The 21358-nt window shown below is 37.1% G+C and overlaps 1 protein-coding gene across 1 annotated transcript in view; it reads left to right on the top strand.

The window, feature by feature from the left end:
* Positions 1-21358, top strand: part of LOC150093981 (protein capicua homolog) — a 315184-nt gene that overhangs the window by 176606 nt on the left and 117220 nt on the right. Inside the window, exons 12-13 of the mRNA XM_090412927.1 lie at positions 7766-7942; positions 18975-19196. Of these exons, the coding sequence (XP_090269053.1) occupies positions 7766-7942; positions 18975-19196 (399 nt within the window). The remainder of the gene's footprint in view (positions 1-7765; positions 7943-18974; positions 19197-21358) is intronic.

Genomic DNA, 21358 nt, shown 5'->3' with positions numbered 1-21358 from the left:
GAAGCAGCATGCTTTGTGAATGGTTGGTCTTGCTTCAGTAATTTGCTCAGTTCTTGTAATAAAGTGACATTTGAGTTGGATAAAAGAAATGGTTACATAATGACACTGCCGGATTTTGCAAAGGCATTTAACAAGATACTACATGGTATTCTCTTATATAAATTAGACTCAAATGGAAATGAATATGAAGCTGATGATTTGGATAAGGGGATGGCTGTTGGACAGAGTAGTATATGGGAAACTTTAATCCAAGATAAGGGAGATGACTAGTGGTATGTACCACAGAGCTTTCTCGTCTGCTGCTGTTTAATATGTGTATTATTGATATAAGAAATGGTCAAGGGAAAATATTCAGTTGTTTGTTGATGAAGCAAAGCTAGGAAGAGTGGTTGTATAGTTATGATGTAGTGATCCTGCTGGATGACTTAAAATTTTATTAGGCAGAGATTTGGGAAATGATCAAGTGATAGTGGAGAGGATCAAGAGAGAGAGAGAGAAAGAAAGAAAAAAGTCAAAGTTGTGACAAGTCAATGGAATGTTCCCTGTAAGGACAGATTGAAGGACAGTGATCAACAAAGACTACTTGATAGGCAAAAAAAAGCAGCATATACTGTTATTGTTATTATTATATGGTATCTCCATGAAGTCCAGAGACTCATCATGGGAAACCCAAACTAACTATTACACACACACACAAAGCCTATCATACCTCTCCTTAAGCATTCATTGTCAGGGAACTCTAAGAATCCATTCCACTCATTCACCACTCTCTCAATGCAAAATTTCTGGTCCACGCATCCCTTCTAACCACATTCTAAACAACTTCCATGGATGGCCTATAGTTCTCTGACTATTTGTCATATTTTGAAAAATTTCCTTTGCATCAATTTTATAAATCCCCTTTAATATCTTAAAGTTTCTATCATGTCCCCTCTTTTCCACCTATCTTGCAACCCACAAACCTTCAACCTATTCTCATAGGGAGCATTCCACAGTCACTAACTTATTCACTTATCTGAATCTTCTCTACTACCTACTGGTCTCCAATAAATCCAGGTGAGCAAATCTATGCATAGAAATCTATGCATAGAGGGATAATAACTTCCCTCTCTTTACTTGTTAGCATGTTTTTCAACATCCATCTTTGATCCATTTTGCAATATGCCCTCTGAACTTCAATTCTCTGTCCATCATTATCCCTGAATCCCTAGCCTCATAAGTTTCCTACAATCCAGTACCATCAATATGATACACTGTATGCAACCTTTTCAACCTGAAATGCATAACCTTACATTGTGCAACATTAAGTTGACAATCATCATCCTTTGCCCACAATGCCAATTTATTTAAATCATCCTGATCCTGTAGGATATCTACATCACCTTTATCAACTATTGCTCTCGTCTATTTTGCGTCATCCGCAAACTACTGAATATCCCCTTCAAATCTTCCACTATAGAATAAATGTACAAATTAAAGAGTTGTGGTCCTAATGCAGAACCCTGGGGCACTCCACTAGTCACCCTCATTTGCCTTGATTCCACTCTACCATACACCACCCTCTAATGTTTATCAGCCACCTTCCCCTATCCATACCACAAATCTCATATCCATTCTCATTTTCCCCAACTTATGTAATAAATTTTCATGTGGTATTTTGTTAAATGCCTTTGCAAGTCCAGCAGTATCATAGTGTAGTCATTTCTTTTATAAAATTCTGCTGTCACCTTATTATAAATTGTAAATAAATTACTGAGACAGGACCTACCTTTTACACAGTCATGTTTTCCCCCATAGAGTATCATATTCCTATCCACACATTTCTGAATTTTACTTTTAACCAACTTTTCCAATACTTTAACCTTCACTCCAGAGATACTAACTGGTCTGTAATTTGATTGGTTGTGAATCAGAGAATTGTGGCAATGTTGAGGAGAACATTGACAACAAGAGATAAAAGCGTGCTGGTCCCATTGTATAAAGTTTTGATCAGACCACATCTTGATGTCTGTGTTCAGATCTGGTCACTGGGATTTGAAAGTGATGAAGTAGAGGATGCAGAGACAGATAACAAAAATGATATCAGGACTGTACAATATTAATCCTCTATTAAGCTGTTGAAGGTTTATTATCGTATTAACACTGAGGAGATTTTTCATATGGTGAAACAAGGGAGAGAAGCAAGGACAAGAGGTCATCCCAAGAAGTTGCAAAAAAGAGGGTGATGAGTAAAAGGGTAAGAAGTAAGTTTTTTGCATGGAGAGTGGTAGGAGCATAGAGAGCATGTATTGTCTTGAGAGGATGATGGATGATTTTAAGGAGTGGTATGATAAACTTTGTGTTGACATCTCACAATGAGCATTGTGACTCCATGGAGGTCAGGAAAATAATCATAATAATTATGACAGAACATTATCTTATAAATTAAAGATGCCAAGAAATTATATTCTTGGTTTCATCCTTTATCTAAGTGTAAGTAAAAAACAAATTTTGTGCATGAAGTAACTTTGTGACTGGACAACTCGTATATAGAGGCTACTGACTTCACATGAATTACCTTAGTATCCCATAATGCAACACACATTAGAAAATTATATTATTATATCATTAATGTTTTTGTTGTAATAACAGTATATTAAGAGCCTAGTAAAATTATCTCTTGAATGATTAACACAAGAGCAAAGTTAGTAATATTTTACTCTTGTATTGAGAATGCATCGTTTCCTCCACTGCCAAGTAACACTTTGGAAGAACACTTCCCAAGATTCAGTCAACTTTTTAAGGAATGTATCATGCTCAAATTTTATAGCATAATTATCATGCTGGAATTATATGAATTATATCTCTTGCATGCTGCATCATGTTACAAGCATTTTAAATAACTTGGAGGGTATTCTTATTTCTCCCACCTTCCTTTTGTAAGATGATTAAGTTATAAAAATAACTAAAAGGCTGTGGGTTTGAATCCTGCCATGGGCATGGATATTTGTGATTGTCTGTGAAAATACTAGTGGTGGTGCTGGTAGATGGCGTTGGTGTATATGAGGAAGCTAGTTGAGGTGGATGATTGGTGGAGATGGAGAGTTGTAAAGTAGGAGCCCTCCCTCGATGAGTCTTTGGACTCTGGAGGTGTTAAGTAATAATAATAATAATAATGATACTTAATCTACTACTAAAACTGTTGCTGCAGGTTAGTAAGGCTAAAATAACGTGTTTTTTTTCTCACTAACATAAGTGCCATAAAAAGAAACGGGCAAATTCTCCATGCTTGCTATGCTTGCTGCGCAAGCTCATTAATTGAGAAAGAAGTAATATTTATTTGTTAATAAATGCATGCATTTATAAGCATTCCATTTAGGCTTTTATTTTTGTAGGCAGAAGCACGGCAATAATTGAGCTTTGTGTTGTGTATCGAAGGCCGATGATTACTCGTCTAGTCAAAGCTACCTTGGCTTGCTCGGTTGTAGGAGCTTCCAGCAGCACTTTGATTTCATGTGTGTGCATAGCCTTTTCACGTCGTCTCACTCTGTTGCTTAAACACAGGCCATATGCAGTCAACGTAGCTCTAGCCAGCGAGCTTCAGCCAGCCTTTACAAGTGTGCATGTTGCTTGGGAAAATTAGGTTACAACCAACTTTTTATGACTATGTTATTGACCAGTTCATGAAGAAGAACTGTAGAGTAGAATTTGTATTCAAGTAGCTAAATTGAAAAAGATAGAATATCATTTGTAAAATAAATGTTGTATTTGTATGATTAAATGTGCATAAATTTCTAAATATATAGTTTTAAATGGTCAGTAATTCATTATTCCGCTAATCAGACTTCAATCACACCTCTCACTCCCTGAATGATAACAAGAGCAAGCGTGACTTTCAAGACCAGTTCGCCCCTGAAAAGAAATGCCATGGGTAAGGGTTGGTAATAATACATTGGACTACAAATGAGCCAAAAATAACTCAGCAGGCTGGGTGCTAATGTTTTGGCCTGTCAGTCCAAAAATATGTATATAAAAATAATTTTAAAATTTTAAATAATTGAACCAAAATAATTAGTTTAATTGAACCGAGAATATCTTAAGGCGTTATTATTGAAACTCCTTAAGATATTATTGTGTGATTTTAGCAGTAATGTGTGGTAAATAGTAATAAAATATTAGGGGGACATTTTGTTTGAGGCAAAAGTTTTTTTTGTTGTAAATTTATTTTTTCTTTATTTTTTTAGTTTATGCAGCAAGTTCTCAATTTTCTTCATAAGTTAGAAGTTGAATCAGTATCTATTTTTTGGTATGTATTTTGATCCTTGATAATGTCAACTGTTTTGTTCCTATAATCTATTTGTCAATAAGGTTTGTCAACTGACTCCATGGAGAGAGTGTAATAATAATAAGTACCACAGTGTCACCTTTATTAGCTTTCATGATTACTGTGTTTTCATGAAGTGAAAACACAGTAATCATGTTTTTTTTTTTTTTTAAGGATTTTAATGTGCTTAATAAATAGTGTGTGGGGTTGGCTTCTGAATAGGTGTCTTTGTTAGGATTGTCTTCTAATTTGGCCTGTGTTTCTATAATGTTCTCTTCCTAGCAAATATTTTTTGGTGAAATAGTTAAATTTAGGCTCTTGTTTAGACTTGTTATTTCATTAGGGGAGGGTTGTAATCAGAAAGGTTCACTATTGAACTGAATGTGTTTTCTGGTGAGAGTGTTAATGATATGTGAGAAGTAAGTAGAAGGAAAGCCTACTGGTTTTTGTTTATTTATTATGGCATCCAGTGGTGGCTGGTGACAATAGAAACAGGTGGGGCCAAGGACTAAAAACAACTTAATTTTTTTATATTTATATAGTGGGTTCTGTTATTGATTTGTAGTTATTATTTCTGTTACAATAATGTTTAGTCAGAATCCACTGAGATTCTGACTAAATCTGAGAAATTTAGTCAGAGAATCGCATGCTATGTGCGTACATGCCAACACAATGACTGGGCCAGACTAAACTGGCCCCAATATAAGTGTTGCACCCAGTAAATAAACACAATTGCTAGTGCTCGTGCTTTACAATCAAAGAATCGTGTGCTATGTATGTACGTGCCAATACAGTGACTGGGCCAGACTAAACTGGTCCCAAGATGAGCGTTGCGCCCGGTAAACAAATACGATCGCTAGTGCACGTGCCTCATACATGCCCTGTGTTCTATACCTATAAAATAGGGCCAGCCGTGGCTGTCCCCAGAGACCTTGCTAAATCCCATTGTACAATATTGCCACAAAATACTACAGTAATTTTTTTATTAAACAATAAAATGTGTTGGAAATAGATTAAAAAAATAATAATTACAAGAAACATATTTTTTAAAATTACAATTATTGGGCTAGTTATACAAATATAGGTGGGGCCCGGCCCCTGATGGCATCCCATTTTTTAGCATGCTCTCTTTCTATCTGAGAAGTAATATTAGCAATTTTGGATTGTTTACTGTTTGTAAAGGAATACTAATTGTTTATTAGAGATTTAAGTCTGTTCTTTGTTCTATAAATATATTGATAAACTTGTTTTTTTTTGCTAACAAAATCTTTTTTAAGACGTTTTATGAGAGACTGATGTCTCTCATAAAAGAAACTGCAGAAACAGATTTTCTTGTTACCATAAATTATTTCCTGGCCTTTAGGCCTTCAATGTTACATACAATGTTATTGTGAAATTCAATGGGAATTTTAAAAATCTTTGTATGTGAGACATTTCTTTAAAAACAATATGTAATGTTTGTATGGAATATTTTAAAATCTTAGTGTATTGCTTTTTGGTGAATTGATGCAATCTATTTGGGATTGTTGAAGACATGATTATTCTATTTAATCTCATGGTGTGTTAAGAGTTAGATCATCTGGAAATCCTTTTTCTTGGAATGGAGTGTTGATCATTATCATCCAGATGGAAAAAAAAAAATTCGAGAAAAGGTGTCATTCTATGAGATTGAGACTGTGACATTGGTCATAATGCCCAAAATTCTTCAGCATCATATGATATATTGACACTTGATGGACCTGTATGTTATGCTGACACTGTGAAGATGGAACTCTTATGTTCTAGTATAATAAATGAATCCCATAGAACACCTGTGAATTCACTGAAATGCTGAATTAGGATAGCTCTTCAATTATTGTGATTGCAGTGGCAGTGAGGAGGAATTATATTGAATTCTACCTGCCTATTATCAAAAAAAAAAAAAATTAGCAAATGCCTTTTATTTCCCTATAGGGAGTAGGCGAGGCAACTTTAGCCCTATCTAATGATTGGAGACTGAAGGGGAAGTTTAATCTCTGCTGATAACCAATCAGAGATGGCTGGCCCAAGACCATTACTAATTATACCCAGCATCTGCCACTTATCAGCCACCTGAAGAGTGGTGACTGATAAGTGTCACCATCTCATGGTCCCCAATCCTGACACTATGTCTTACTGTCTGAAAATAGTGCAGGTTCTATGGTCGATTTTCTTGAGTTTATGGGACAAAAAAACCTGTGTTTCCAGCAGAAAAAACCCACTTTCTCGTGCCAGTGATTGATTAACTCGGGAACCAGTCGAAAAAAGGCTTAGAAAAAGTTCCTCTAGAATTGAGCTCATGATGGTGGCCTAGCACCATGGATGGCACATAGCACTTCTGCTGGGTACACAACCACTCGCCTGTTATCATAAACTGAAAATCTTACATGAAGAATCAATTATTCACAAGTTATTCAGTAGCATCTTTCTTTCCTGAAGACTATAATTTGGACATAAAAATGAGCTTGTGTTATTATTTTCTTAATTAAAAATCAGTTTTTCTTTAGCTAACATCTGTAGCCAAATGTCCAAGCAGTGTTATCAACTTTTACTTTTGATATGCGATGACATCTGTCATCAGATGTCACTTTTAATACTTAAGAATGTGATATAGAAATTCATAATGTTTTTCTGTGATACTAAACACTTCTCAGAGAAGTCTATATATCTTTATCTCCGTATAGCTAATGATGAGTGAAGTGAAATTTATTAATTATTACACCTATTTAATAATTTAATAGAATTAATTAAATCATTCTATATTAAGCGTATTCTTCCATAATTATATATATGTGTGGAAAGTATTTTACCTTGGGTATAATATATGTTAAAGATACCAAGCTATTTTAAACCTGGTTTTTACTCCATTTCCCAAGTAAACAAACAGACAAATAAGTCAAGTTTGTGCCTGCACGTAATTATACCCAAGGGGAAAAAACTTTCCACATCTATCTCTCATTCTGAGATTTTTATTTTATTTAATAAGGTCAAAGCACCTTTTGGTAACTTGTTTTGGTAAAATACTCATAAGCTCTGTATTACTTAACCTTGGTACCTCCTAGCCTGGCTCCCACTGATTAGACCTCAATAAAGGTCGAAACTGGTCTGGATAGTGGCCCCTTGCCTTTAATGCATGGCATCATACATCTCCTCAAGGAGATGGGCTTTGCATTAAGGGTAAATATTAAGAATAGTGATCAGAGCTTATTCCAACTTTACCATGAGTTGCCTAGACTTATACTACTTTACTGGTCACTTAGACTTGCATTACGTGCAGGTGTAAACTTGACTTATTTGTCTGTTTGCTTACTTGGGAAATGGAGTAAAAACCATGTTTAAAATAGCTTGGTATCTTTAACACACACACACACACACACACACATATATAAATAATGTACTGTATAATTCTGTTATTTATTCATGAGTTGAATTGTATATTTTTAGAACAGTGTCCCTTAACACCACTGACGCCTCTTACTCCAGTTACACCTACAAAGGGTACTCCTCTTCTTATTGCTTCAAATGTTCCATCTCTTACTGCAACACAAAATAACCGTCCCAATGGAGTCACACCTGCAAGAAGTCCTCGTCCAAGAAGCCATTCTCCACAGTTTTACACAGGCAAGTTTAATTTCATTTGCTGATTTGGATATTCAAAAGAACTGTTCTCAATGAAAACTATACATCATTTTTGGCATATACCTACAAGTTATGCTAGATACTATGATGATGTAATACAATTACTGCTAGTGTCCTGTTTACAATATCCATTCAAAGAGTCTGTTATCGATGGAGCTTCATAATAAGCCATGGCTAGGAGCTGATCCTAACAATTCAATTAAAGAACATGCAAGGTTCTGCAGTTTTTCTAGTATATAAATGGTACTGGAAAATTAATGAAGAAGGGAGGGGGGGAAATCCTAACAGTGAAATTTACCATGTAGTACTTGTTTTGGATAGACTAAGAAGGGAAGACTACAAAAGAATAGTATGCTATGATATATAGCATTTAAATAAATAGTACAGATCATGCTCTAAATAAAATGTTGTGTATAAATGTAGGTAACAATTCCAAGAGTCTACAGGAGTACACGTTAGTATCAGGACACCATGTAAAAAACTGCACAGTCTCATTTCCATGAAAGAGTAGCTGCATATTAGTCAAATATCAAAATGATTCAAAATATCTGACTCACTTCATCAAAAAATGGTAGAGAGTATGGTATGATAACATACCATACGCTCTTCAATGTTGCTGTTCTGATCTGGAACAGATCAGAACAGCAACGTTGTTGAATGGTTCAATGTTTTTGGAGACCATAATAATATGATTTGTAACAGCAAATTTTGCATATGATATGGTAAGTTTTTGTCAATGAGAAACGAATAAGGACAGTGACACAATTGTAACACATTGTCGGTTTCTGTATATGCTATTGAAATAAATATTGGGACAGCACTATATTTCAGAGAAAATTAAACCACACACACACACACACACACACTTCAATAATATGTTAGCTTTCCCTGGGGTACTGGTCACACTTTCTGCCTTTTCTAGGCATGATTTATCATACCATACTCTCTACCATTTTTTGATGAAGTGAGTCAGATATTTTGATATTTGACTAATATGCAGCTGCTCTTTCATGGAAATGAGACTGCAGTTCTTTACATGATGTCTTGCTACTAACCTGAACTCCTGTAGACTCTTGGAGTTACCTGCAATTAATTTTGGGTGTGCAGTTTCTTCCACCCTCCAATATTAAGAATGTATAAAATACAGATTATTATTATTATTATTATTAAACAAGACCTCATTGAGTCAAAGACTCATCTAGGAGGTCCTTTTATCTCACACACATCTCATCATATCGGGTCTTAAACACATTCAAACTCCTTGCAGACACCACACTCTCAGGCAAGGCATTCCAATCATTCACAACTCTGCACGAAAAAAACCTGCCTCTCACTCCCCTACTCACACCCTCTTTATACAGTTTCCAGGGATGACCTCTGGTTCTCCCCTGATCTCCCACTATTCTCTGTAGAACTTCTCGACCATTGATCCTATAACAACCCCTTACCAACTTGTAGGTCTCTATCATATCTCCCCTCTTCCTTCTCTCCACTAGACTCTGCAAATTACATCTTTTCAATCTTTCCTCATACTCGACATTCCAGAGGTCAGAAACTACCTTAGTCAGTCGCCTTTGGACCCTTTCCAACATCTCTTCATCCTTCTGAAAACCAGGTGACCAAATCTGGGCACAATAGTCCATGTGTGACCTAATCAAAGCCTTGCACAATGGAACAAGAATCTCCCTACTTCTACACGTCAGTGTCCTCCTCATCATTCCCAGAAGTCTTTGTGTTGTCTTCACAATTTTGGCGATGTGTCCCCTAAATTTTAGATCCTTATCCACTATCACTCCCAGATCTCTTATTTCCTCTACTTCCAACAATATATTCTCACCAAGCATAAATTCTGCATCCCATCTTTGTTTTCCAAATTTTAAAACCTTACATTTTGCAACATTGAACTCACATCCCCATTTGCTTGCCCAATCACTCAATTTATTCAAGTCTTCTTGCAAGGCCACAACATCTTCACTACTCTTTATGGTTCGTCCCAACTTTGCATCATCTGCAAACAACTGAATATCTCCATCCAAATCTTCGCCAATATCATTAATATACAAGTTAAATAGTAATGGCCCTAAAACAGATCCCTGAGGTACTCCACTAGTGACTTTCCTTTTCCTGGATATTGCACCTCCATACACAACTTGTTGATACCTATCAGATAGCCAGTCTCCAATCCAATGCACTAATCGAATATCCAACCCCATCTGCTCTAGTCATGATAAGTTGACAGTCAATGTCAACTTATCATGAGGTACTCTATCAAAAGCTTTTGCAAAATCCAAGTATATTACTGTGTATCCTTCTCCTCTGTCCAAGGAAGCAGTCACTTTATTGTAATAAGTAAGTAGATTACTAAAACACGACCTCCCTTTAGCAAATCCATGCTGTCCATCAAAGATTATACCATTGTTGTCAACCCAACTCTGGATCCTAGTTCTCACAAGCTTCTCCAACAACTTAACCACAACACCTGACACACAGATAGGCCTGTAGTTTGATGCTTGAGTTCGACCACCTCCTTTATGAAGTGGCACAATCTTGCCCTCCTTCCACTCTTTAGGGACTTGACCAAGTGCAAGACTCGTATTAAAAAAATATGTCAAGGCAGGTGTCAACTCTCTGGCACATTCCTTTAGAATATGCGGTGATATATTATCAAGTCCCACAGCCTTATTTACATCTAGTTTACTCAACTCCCCAAACACCTCTTCTCACTTACAGTCAGTCTCTCCTCCCCATCATCAACTGCTCTTAATCTCTCCATGAAGTCACATTCACAAGATTGAAAGATCTTTATGAACTGCTCATTAAGTATCTCCACCACACATTCTGCAACAGCTGTCTTTATACCATTTCCTCCAATCAATGTCATCCTTCCATAATCATTCTTTCTTTTGCTGGCTACATATCGAAAGAACTCCCTAGGATTCTTTTTAGCTTCATTAGCTAACTGCTGTTCATACCTCTCTTTAGCTACTCTCACCAACCAAGTCACTCTCCTTGCCTGGTCTTTGTAGACCTCATGAAATTGGTTACTTCCACTTCTCTTATGCTGCCTCCACAATGCCCTTTTTCTCTGTATTGCATGCTTAATCTCTTTATTCATCCATCTCACACCTACCTTATTTAACCTTCTCACCCGTGGTATACATTTAGACATTGCATCCACTAAATATTTTTTGAAAATCCCCCAAGCTGCATTGATCTCTTTTCCAGCTAACTCCTCATTCCATGCTACACCTGCAAGCTGTCTCCTGAGCTCTTTATAATCACCCCCCTTGTAGTTCCACATATACCCTTTTTTCACAGGGGTCCTTGCACTGCTGGCAACCACCCAAGTAATCACCTCATGGTCACTTTCACCAATTGGTGGATGATTTGATACCTCATTGATAATTACATCCTCTGATGAGATGACCAAATCCAAGACCCTTAATCCTCGTGTGCCCTCTGTTACATACTGTTGAGGTAGTTATCCCTCAAAAACTCAAGAAACTCATTTTCTTTACTTCCAGTTGTTATCTCTTCATTCCAGTCTATATTGCCATAATTAAAATCACCCATAATGATCACCCTTTTCTTATTTGCTTGGCTTATTTGACTATACATTTCACTATCACCACCATCCACATTACCAGGTCTATAACAACATCCCACCAAGTATTTGATTCTATTCACCTCTATCTCACACCATACTGCCTCAAAACCACTGGCCCCATTTCCCTCTTGCATCTCTACCTTGTATGGACATAACTCTTTCTCTATCATCAATAGCACTCCCCCTCCCTTTTTACCCCTTCTATCCTCACGAAACACATCATACCTTTCCATCTCTATTCCTGTCAGGATGTCATCCTCATCTAACCATGTCTCACTTATTCCGACAATCTCTGGGTGCACAGACGCAATTAGTGCAACCATTTCATCCGCCTTGTTTCTTATACTTCTAGCATTGGTATACAAACACAACAACTCATTTCTGGATCTACAGCTAGTTCCACTGATACCACTCACTCGATGTGATCTCTCCATGCTGGACTGGGGCCATTTCCCTTTCTGCTTCTTCATTTTAGAACCCTTTGCAATTCCATCTGTTTCCTTTTGATCCCTGATCATCCCATTACTTTCCTGCCTACACATGCTCTCACCTCCTCTTGGAGCATCCACCTTTCTCACGCTGTGTATCCCTATCCACCCTGAGCCTCCCCGTTTCCCTGCTCCTCTTGCACACCCATTCTCTCATTTTCTATACTCATACCACTCACTTCCCCATTCATTTCCACTCCTTCGATCTCTCCTGTCTTACTCTCCTGCTCTTCCACATCACTCCCCTCTCGATCTGATTCATTCTCTCTATTCACTTCTCTACCTTCCAGCAGCAGTCTCTCCAAGCGACTCACACCATAACCACTCAAATGCAGTCCATCGCTCCCATACAGCTCACTTCGTCCCTCAAACTCATTCCACACATTAACAAACTGTACTTCCATCTCCTCACACATTTCAGCCAGAATATCATTCATAATCCTTGCTCTCAGCCTCATTTCACCACAATCATACCTAGGCAACACACTGACCACCCTTCCTGTCACACTATTCTCCTTTATCTTTCCAAGCAGTCTCCTGACATTCATTTTGACATGCTCTTTGTTCTCTCTCAAATCATTCGTACCAATTAATACAATTAACTCTTTTGCTCGTTCCCGCCTCATATTCAATGCCTCAATCACTCTACTCATTTTACCGCCTGGAAAACATACCTTGTGCATTTTATCCTCTAGCACACCTTTAATAATGGAGTCGCCATACAACGCCACTCGCTCATCATTTGTTAACTCTTTCATGTCATCATGATTTATTTTAATAGCTTTGACCTGAATTCTCTTAATTTCATTCCGCATCCATTTCATTTCTTGCTTCATCCAATCCAATTCACCTTCTGAACCTCGCGACACATTCACTCTATCATTAAATCTTTCTAACTTTCTAACTCTCGACCCCCTCTTCTCACTTTCCCTCTCATTCATCCTTCTTTGTTTCCGTACTTTCGGTCCAACATACGTCCAACTTTCACTATCATTCTTCTCACTTTCACATATCTTTCTTTGTTTCCGTACTTTCTTACTAACATGCGTCCAACTTTCGCTATCATTCTTCTCACTTTTACTGTCATTCATCTTTCATTGGTTCAGTACTTTCGTTCCAACATGCGTCCAACTTTCGCCATCAGTCATTCTTTTTTCGCTATCATTCATTCTTTCGATTTTTTTTACTTACGATTTCTGCACCACGCCATTTCTACTTTCATTTGTTCTCTCAATTTCGTTTCTTTCCGCCTCACTTTCGTCCCTTTTAACATCCATTACGGTTGTCAAATCGCTCTTTTTCTTTTTTCCTGATTTTTTAACATTTTTTCGCCTGTCTTTCCCGCCATCCTTCTCTTTCAAACGTGCACTCGCGACACAATCGGTACTAGCACTTTCTGTCATCAACTTCATATTCGCATTCATCAATTCCTCGTTCAGGTCACATTTCGCACACACCCTTCTTCCATCCGCACTAAACATCCACAAATCATTTATGTAATCGAAGGAATACATATAACAGACCTCACACTTAACGAACCGACTGAAATCCAAATTAAAATCATGGAATGACAATGCCGCCGCCGCCATTTTTTTTTTTTTTTTTTTTTATCTGCAGGTTACTAGGTCTAATATTAACGTTTTCGTATTTAGTTTAAGCGTAAGATATGGTGCATTCTATGAGAACACTTCTTCTGAAGTGTCCATATGCCACAAGCAATTGATAATATAGATGACTGTATGGACAAACAGATATATCTGGTTGTTTATAGATAGCAGTGTATGCTGTGATCATATAACCAGTTTTTTTTTAAAAAATACTATAGAACCTTAACATTGTTAATTATTATTTTAGCCATCAGTAATCATATTTCTTTATTTCCTAAATTCTTGTAGAATCTTTTGGGTAATATCATAACTTTTTAAGAATAACAGCTAATTCAATTTGTATGTACATCTGTGTGCTCATGCACACAGATGTACATACAAATTGAATTAGCATGGAGGAGGATGTTAAGTAGCTTATCTGTTTGAATTTGGATGATGTGGTAGCATCTCGTAACATTCTGCATACAGTTTTTCTGTAAAGCATCTGCTTTCTTGTAAGGACTTTGTATTTATTTCTCATTATGAACAATTGTAGACGATCTTTCTGATTAGCAAAGTAAGACAGAGACTATGTAGCTCAGCGGAAGTGGCGTTTGCACTCCACGGCACTCGATTGCCTGAAGGAAGACCTAGGTTCAAATCTAGTCACAGACTAGAGAAACTTTTTCTAAGCCTTTCTTTGATCGATTCACACCGGCCCGTCAGCTGAGTGGTTACTGTATCTGCTCTCCAGTCAAGAGGCTGCAGGTTCAAATCTCGCCATGGGCATGAATGTTTGTGATTGTCCTACTAACTCTGTGTTCAAAGGGCATCTGTGATCCTATCACTTCTTCTAGCAGAAGGCTTCACTCCCAAAACCCTGTGAGGTACGGAAGTGACCATATGGCATCTCTGGACGTCAAATGTGAACATTTTTTTTCAAAATAAGACAAACTGCAGTACAAGGAATTTGAATGAGGTGTTGTACCACCTTACCCCAGTCCTGAAGATACTTTCAGGCACAAACTTTGTTTGCTCACACTTGGATAAAGGATTAAACTAAATTTATTATATTATATTCTAACCAAGTGAAAAATAAACTTTCAACATCTTTCTCTAAATCCAGAGTAATTTATTAAAAAGGTGGCACACCATTTGGCAACTCCTATAGGTGGAGATGACCTTACCTTACCTTGCTAATGCTTTTGGCTGGTATCTCCACTTGGGCCTGGCTCCCACTGAAGAGACCTCAATAAAAGTCGAAACTAGTCTGGGTAGTGGCCCTTCCCTTAATGCATAACATTAGACATATCCGCAAGGAGATGTGTTTTGCATTATGGGAGATACTGAGATAAGAGTAATGTTAGCTTGCTCTACCTTTGCAAGGAGTTGCCCTGGTGTTGTACCACCTCACCCCAGTCCTGAAGATACTTTCAGGTGCAAACTTTGTTTGCTCACACTTGGATAAAGGATTAAACTAAATTTATTATAAGGAATTTGAATATCGGATAAATACCATCATCATCATGCCTATCAAGAATTTAGGCCTAGAGCCTTAGAAGTCATCGTTGAATCTCTTAAGAGGACGTCCTGATTTTCTTTAAACTAATGGTTTGTAATTTAAGGCTTGTTTTGGTAATCTTTCTGTTTTCATTCTTTCATCATGTTTCATCCGTTTGTGTTTATATTTTTTAATTTTTTCTATTACTGATTCCCGGTTTAATTCTTTCATAATTTCTTTATTCCTTTTGTAATCAAATAGAGCATACTTTGCAGTTTTTCTCATAACCTTCATTTCAGCTGTATTGGATAAATTCCAAGTCATAATATCACCTTCATTAGCACATCTTGAGGACGATGTGACATTTGCCCTTCAGTTTGAAAAATTTGGGGCTGTTCCTGTCTAGGATGTGAGGAACCTATGTATGGGCTTTTCATCTGAAGATGAGTGAGTTAACTTCTCTACACAGATGCATCCCATCTTGAAACTCAGGATTTTTATCCCACAAAACAGATCATCCAGAGAACACATGTTATTAACCAACCTACTGTTCTCACATAACCTTAGCTAATTAGTCATAATTCCAGCCAGCTAATTCTTGAACAGGATGGAATGGAATTAGTGTCCTAGTTGTGCGCTTTGATTATTATTATTATTATTCGTGACACCTCTAAGGAGTTTGAAGACTCATCGAAGGAGGACTCCTACTGTACAACTCTCCATCTCCACCACTACACCGAACCTCTACTACCAATCATCTATGTTCCTCATGATAATTGATCTAACAGATAAGCTTAGGTGTTGATGGTTATTCATGACTTATTTTTAATGGTATTAACAACACCACACAGTTTTATCAAAGAGATGTTTTTTTAACTGCTTATATTTCACTGAATTTCAACTCGGCATCATCAGAGCACAACACACTTGTACACACAACAGTGAGCGAGTGAAACAATACAATTGCAATAGACAAAAGATCTAAAGTCCTATTTTTTTTTTTTTGACACCCTCTAACGGGGAAAAAAAAATCAGGCTGTGCAGGAGTTTCTTATAGGATAACAGTCTCCCAAATTTTTGGCAAATTAATGCAACCATATTTGTTAAGGTTGGGAGAATTCTTCAAAGCCATTGCTGACTCAAAAAAGAATCTTTCAGATCTGTAACGACTCCTAAATAGCACATTCGTTTTCTCCCATTTAATCCTTTGTGAAGGAGTGTCCAAAACGTGGTCTGCCAGTCCTGACTTACCATAGTAATAGTAGCGAATGTATTTTTCATGTTCTTCCAGGCAGATGTTAACTGACTTCCTGTTTGTCCATAATAGGCCAAGTCACAGGGAACTTCATACACTCTTGGGTGTGCTAAAGGGTGAAGTTTAGGTTACCTAAGGATTAACTCCATCTTTTTATCTAATAGTTTTAAGGATTCTTTTATCAAAAAAGCTTTTAACAGTTATGGTATCTCTACTTTTTCCAGTACAGAAGAAATACTCAAATTCTTATCCCTTATGTGCATGACATTACTGAATGCATAGAGAAAGTTTTAAAACTACTGAATATGCTTGTTTCCTATTGTCCCCATCACAATAATCTTTTCTCACTTCTCCTAAAGGCAGCTTTCAGCTCTCAGTTATCCAGGCATCTACCAGTTATTTCTTGCTCTTGTGGGCTATCTATTTTGGACAAACAGGAAGTTTTGCTTTTATTTGTCTAGAAGAACACAAGTCTTGTATTAAATAGCTAGCATGGTTGGCCAAGTGTTTAGTATATCCGCTTTCCAGCAAAAAGGCTGCAGGTTCAAATCCTGCCATGGACATAAATGTTTTTCATTGTCTGTGAAAATACTAGTGGTGGTGGGCAGTAGATGGTGTTGATGTAGTTGGAGTTTGTTGTGGCTGGTGGATTAAGTAGTGGAGATAGAGAGTTGTAGAGTAGGTGCCCTCCCTTGATGAGTCTTTGGACTCCCTGGAGGTGTCACGTAATAATAATAATAATAAAATATCATGAGCCTGAACAGTCTGGACTTGTGAAGCATGATGTCGACACTAAACATTCTGTCTCCACCACTCACTCAATCTACCAACTACAACTGACTGCATCTACATCAATGCCATGTACCATCTACCACCACCACTTTCATAGACAATCATCAACATCCATGCCTACAGCAGGATTCAAACCCGCAGCCTTTTGGCTGGAGAGCGGATACACTAACCACTCAGTCAACTAGGCTGGCAAAATGAATAATTATTATTTGACACCTCCAGGGAGTTCAAGACTCATTGAGGGGGGGGGGGGGGGCACCTACTCTACAGCTCTCCACCACTCAACCTCACTCACCTGTCATCCACCAACTGCATCATCTACCCCAACGCCATCTGTCCACCTCCATCACTAATATTTTCAGACAATCGCAAACATCCATGCCCACCACGGGATTCGAACCTGCAGCCTTTTTAGCCGGAAAAGGGATATGCTAACCACTTGACCAACCAGGCCAGTTGGCTGAGTGGTTAGTGGCTGATATATTATAAAGAAACATGTGAAAGTTATTTAATTTTCCTAACTTAGACAGATCTAACGGTCTATGTCTATCCCCCCTTTGTGGGATATAGTACTTTTTTAAATCTGCTAATCTTTCTTAACTTTATTTTTTATATGTATATGGACAAAATAATAAAGTTATATATATGTGTATATTAATAAGTTAAGAAATTATTGAACTTTTTTTTTTTAGTTACCTTACATTAGCTACTCAGGTGGTGCTTTTTTGTCTGTTATTATTTAATTGCCATTCTGTACCTTTAGTGAAAATTCTATGTTAATAAAGCTTTTCATGAATTGTAGATGAGGGAAATCCATAATTCTGTATTTTAGAATTATTTCAGAATTTTCTCAGTATATACTGTAATTCTTCCAGATTTTATAAAACCATTTGACACATTGCCACATGATAGTTAAGATTTATGTTGCTATCTATAGAGTTATCAGCCCAGTGGACTTTATTGGCAAGTGGTTGTCTGATAGATATTAAAATTAGTATTACAATTCAGGATCTTCATGGAATCACAAAACTCCAGGGGAACTTTTATCATTATCAGCCCCGCACATTGATCAAATTGCAAAATCTATATTATTTGCATCATGTTTGGATGAGTAGTTAAAGAGAAAGAAGGGTCCTGTTGATGTTTAGTCATTTGAAGGTGGCCTGTATGGATGTTGATTAGTTGCTTGTGTTTTTAAAGGCTTAAAGGAAAATGGAGGAATGATTGTTATCCACTTTAGCAGAGCAGTGACCTTGAGAAAATATAAACTAGAGGCTATTCTTTTCAGATCTAGTCCTGAGTTTGTAAGGTGATGGTGGATAAATGTGAGTAGTAGGTTTTGTGCATTGGATGCATTGCTTGAAAGGGTGGTTAAAGTGTTGACATGGAATGAGGTATTTTTTTGGAGAGAGGCAGATGAGAGACTGGTGTATAAAGTGTGCCTCCTGTATAAGAAATGACTCTATGGAGATCCCAGATAATAACAATACCAGTAATGTAAACTTTATCTTAAATAAATTGCCTCTGGGGAAGTAAAAATTTCAAATCTGAATGTAGTCCTGATCCTTCACCAGAATCAAAAGGAGGCCGTGCAAGGTTTGGTTGTATTGAGTTTTCGGAGCTATGTACACATAAAGGCATAGATTGCAGATATTCTTATTTATATGTTAGATTAGTACAGAAATTGGTAATGACTAATGACTATTTTTTATTTGGCAAATTTCACACAAAGTTTGTACAATATCATGCTTTGCTAATATTACGTAATTTTTATTTAATTTGTAGGTGTCATGAACATCAAATCAGGGAGTCTTTCCACATCATCTGTAAATTTAGCTCCTAACAATAAGGGTGATATTACAATATCAACTCATAGTTTACATCCTAAACCACTAAGGGTGAAGGCATCTGTTGCTTCAGTTCCTATCGCCAGCAGTTTAGTTCAGCCAAATCATCAGTTTTTGCTATGTGGACAAGATAAGGATATCAAAGCAAATCAAAATTCAGGTAATTCTGGAGTTTGAGGTCATTCAATTTTCAGGTCAGAATCACAGTGGTGATATTTAGATTCAATAACTGATTATTTATTCGATTAGTCATCAATTCAAGTAGATTTTTAGATATCAACCCATACACATGAGAAGTTGCAAAACATATCAGTGCTGCTTATAGTCAATGATTACCAAGAAAGAAGGAATCCATTGGTATGTTTTGTGAACAGCTGTTGAAATTCCATAATCTGGAGACCAAACATGCACTCCACACTACTTTAGACCTCCAATAATTGGGTTGGTAGTTCTGCTGTGGAGAGCAAAAATCATCTACCACCTACCTAAAGAAATTCAAAAACATCAGTGTCACAGTGGAATTTGAATCTTTAGCCTTTTGTTTGGAGGGGTGCTTAAGGGTCAAAGCTGTATAACTGAGAGGAGACCTCCACATAGCCTTTAAAGGAATGCAGAGAACCGACCAGGGCTTCTGACCTAATGTCCAATCTTCACCTTCACGTGGTGCACCCTGTTGGGTATCTACCTGGATACTGAACAAACGAGGATGGGCTGCCAATTTGGGATTTAGCCGACCAAATTGTATTCTTATTGGTTAAACCAAAATAAAAAATGATGGTACAACATGACAAAATGTCATGCCGGCTGGGGCGTCGCCCGGTTAAACAAGGCCCCTGTTGTTTTCACCAGGGAACCAGGGTGAACAGCGAAAAGTCAGCTACTGGAACAAATCTGAAAACAAACCCCAACTCAACATCACCAGAGTTAAAGATTGGTACTATCAACATAAGAAGCCTGAAAGGCAAAGAAATGGAGCTAGCTGAGAAATTAGATAAGTACCAGATTGACATAATAAGGGTGACTGAAACAAAAAAGGTAAAAACTGGTGGGATCTTTCTGAGCAATAAATACAAAATGTTATATTCAGGTAATGACAATCAAGGAAAAGAAGTTGTAGCCATAGTATTCAACACAAAATACGAGGCTAATCTTCTTGAATGGCAGGCAGTCTGAAGTAGAGTAATGTGGGCAAATATGAGAATGGGGAACTGGACAGTGAGACTTATTTGTGCCTATGGTCCCACAGAAGGTTCTAATAAGGTAGAAGTGGAGGAATTTTTTGAGGCTTTAGAAAAAGCAACTGACATAATGAAAAAGGAAAATTGGTCCTAGTTGGGGATCTAAATAGCAGAGTAAGAAATGATTGTCAGACATATAAAAATATTTTGGGAAAATTTGGAGAAAAGAGCAAAGCTAATAATAATGGCAAATATCTGTTGGATTTCTGCTCAGGACATGGACTGGTTATTACTAACACCATGTTCCAACATAAAAAATGTGCACAAATTCATATGGAGAGAAGAGGCAAGGAATAAGAAAAGTCTCATTGACTATGTTATTGTTGATAGTGATGTTTTCTCCCTGGTGCAGGACACCAAAGTGTACAGAGGATTTGAAATTGGAAGTGATCACTATCTAGTCTTGAGCAGGATAAAATTGAATTTCATATTGAAAAGAATAACATGTAAGAAAGTTTTAAAGCGATTAAGCGATTAAAAGTTGAGCAGCTCTCAGATGTGAACTGTAGACTAAAATACACAAAGATTATTGAAGAAAAAATGAAAGAGTTTGAGAACAGGAATCAAACCTTGGAGATTCAGTGGCAAGCCTTGAAAAAGCCCCGATTGATTCAGCCAGAGAGGCATGTGGTGAAGTTGGCTGCAAGGATAGAAAAATTAGAACTCCATGGTGACACAGGAAGTTAATGAGGCAGTGAAGGAAAAGAAGAAAGCATATCAAAAGTTCCTGGCAAATAAGTCAGCTTGTGCTCTTAGAGAATACAGAGACAAATGCAAGAATGCTAAACACTGTGTAAAACTAGCTAAACAAAAGTCATGGGAGGACTTTGGCAAGAACATAGAAAATAAATATCAAGAAGGTGGCAAAATATTCTGGAGGTTGTTGAAGAAGCTTAGGAATGAAGGAAAGAGTGCTGTACATGAAAACGGAAGAAAAAGATATCCTTGAAGTATGGAGTAATTACTTTGAAAAACTGCTAAATGAAACAAGTAGTGATGACAGCACAGTGACTAAAAACACTGACTAGGCGTGCAGTCAGGAATACATACATACTTGAAGTAGAAAAAGCCATCAAAGGCTTGA

This window comes from Typopeltis vanoorti, chromosome 23 (assembly GCF_054136105.1).
Source record: "Typopeltis vanoorti isolate ZY-2024b chromosome 23, IOZ_Tvanoo_1.0, whole genome shotgun sequence".
NCBI classification, from domain to species: Eukaryota; Metazoa; Arthropoda; class Arachnida; order Uropygi; family Thelyphonidae; genus Typopeltis; species Typopeltis vanoorti.
The sequence above is the reverse complement of the archived record's forward strand: the minus strand, read 5'-3'. Positions and strand labels throughout refer to the sequence as shown.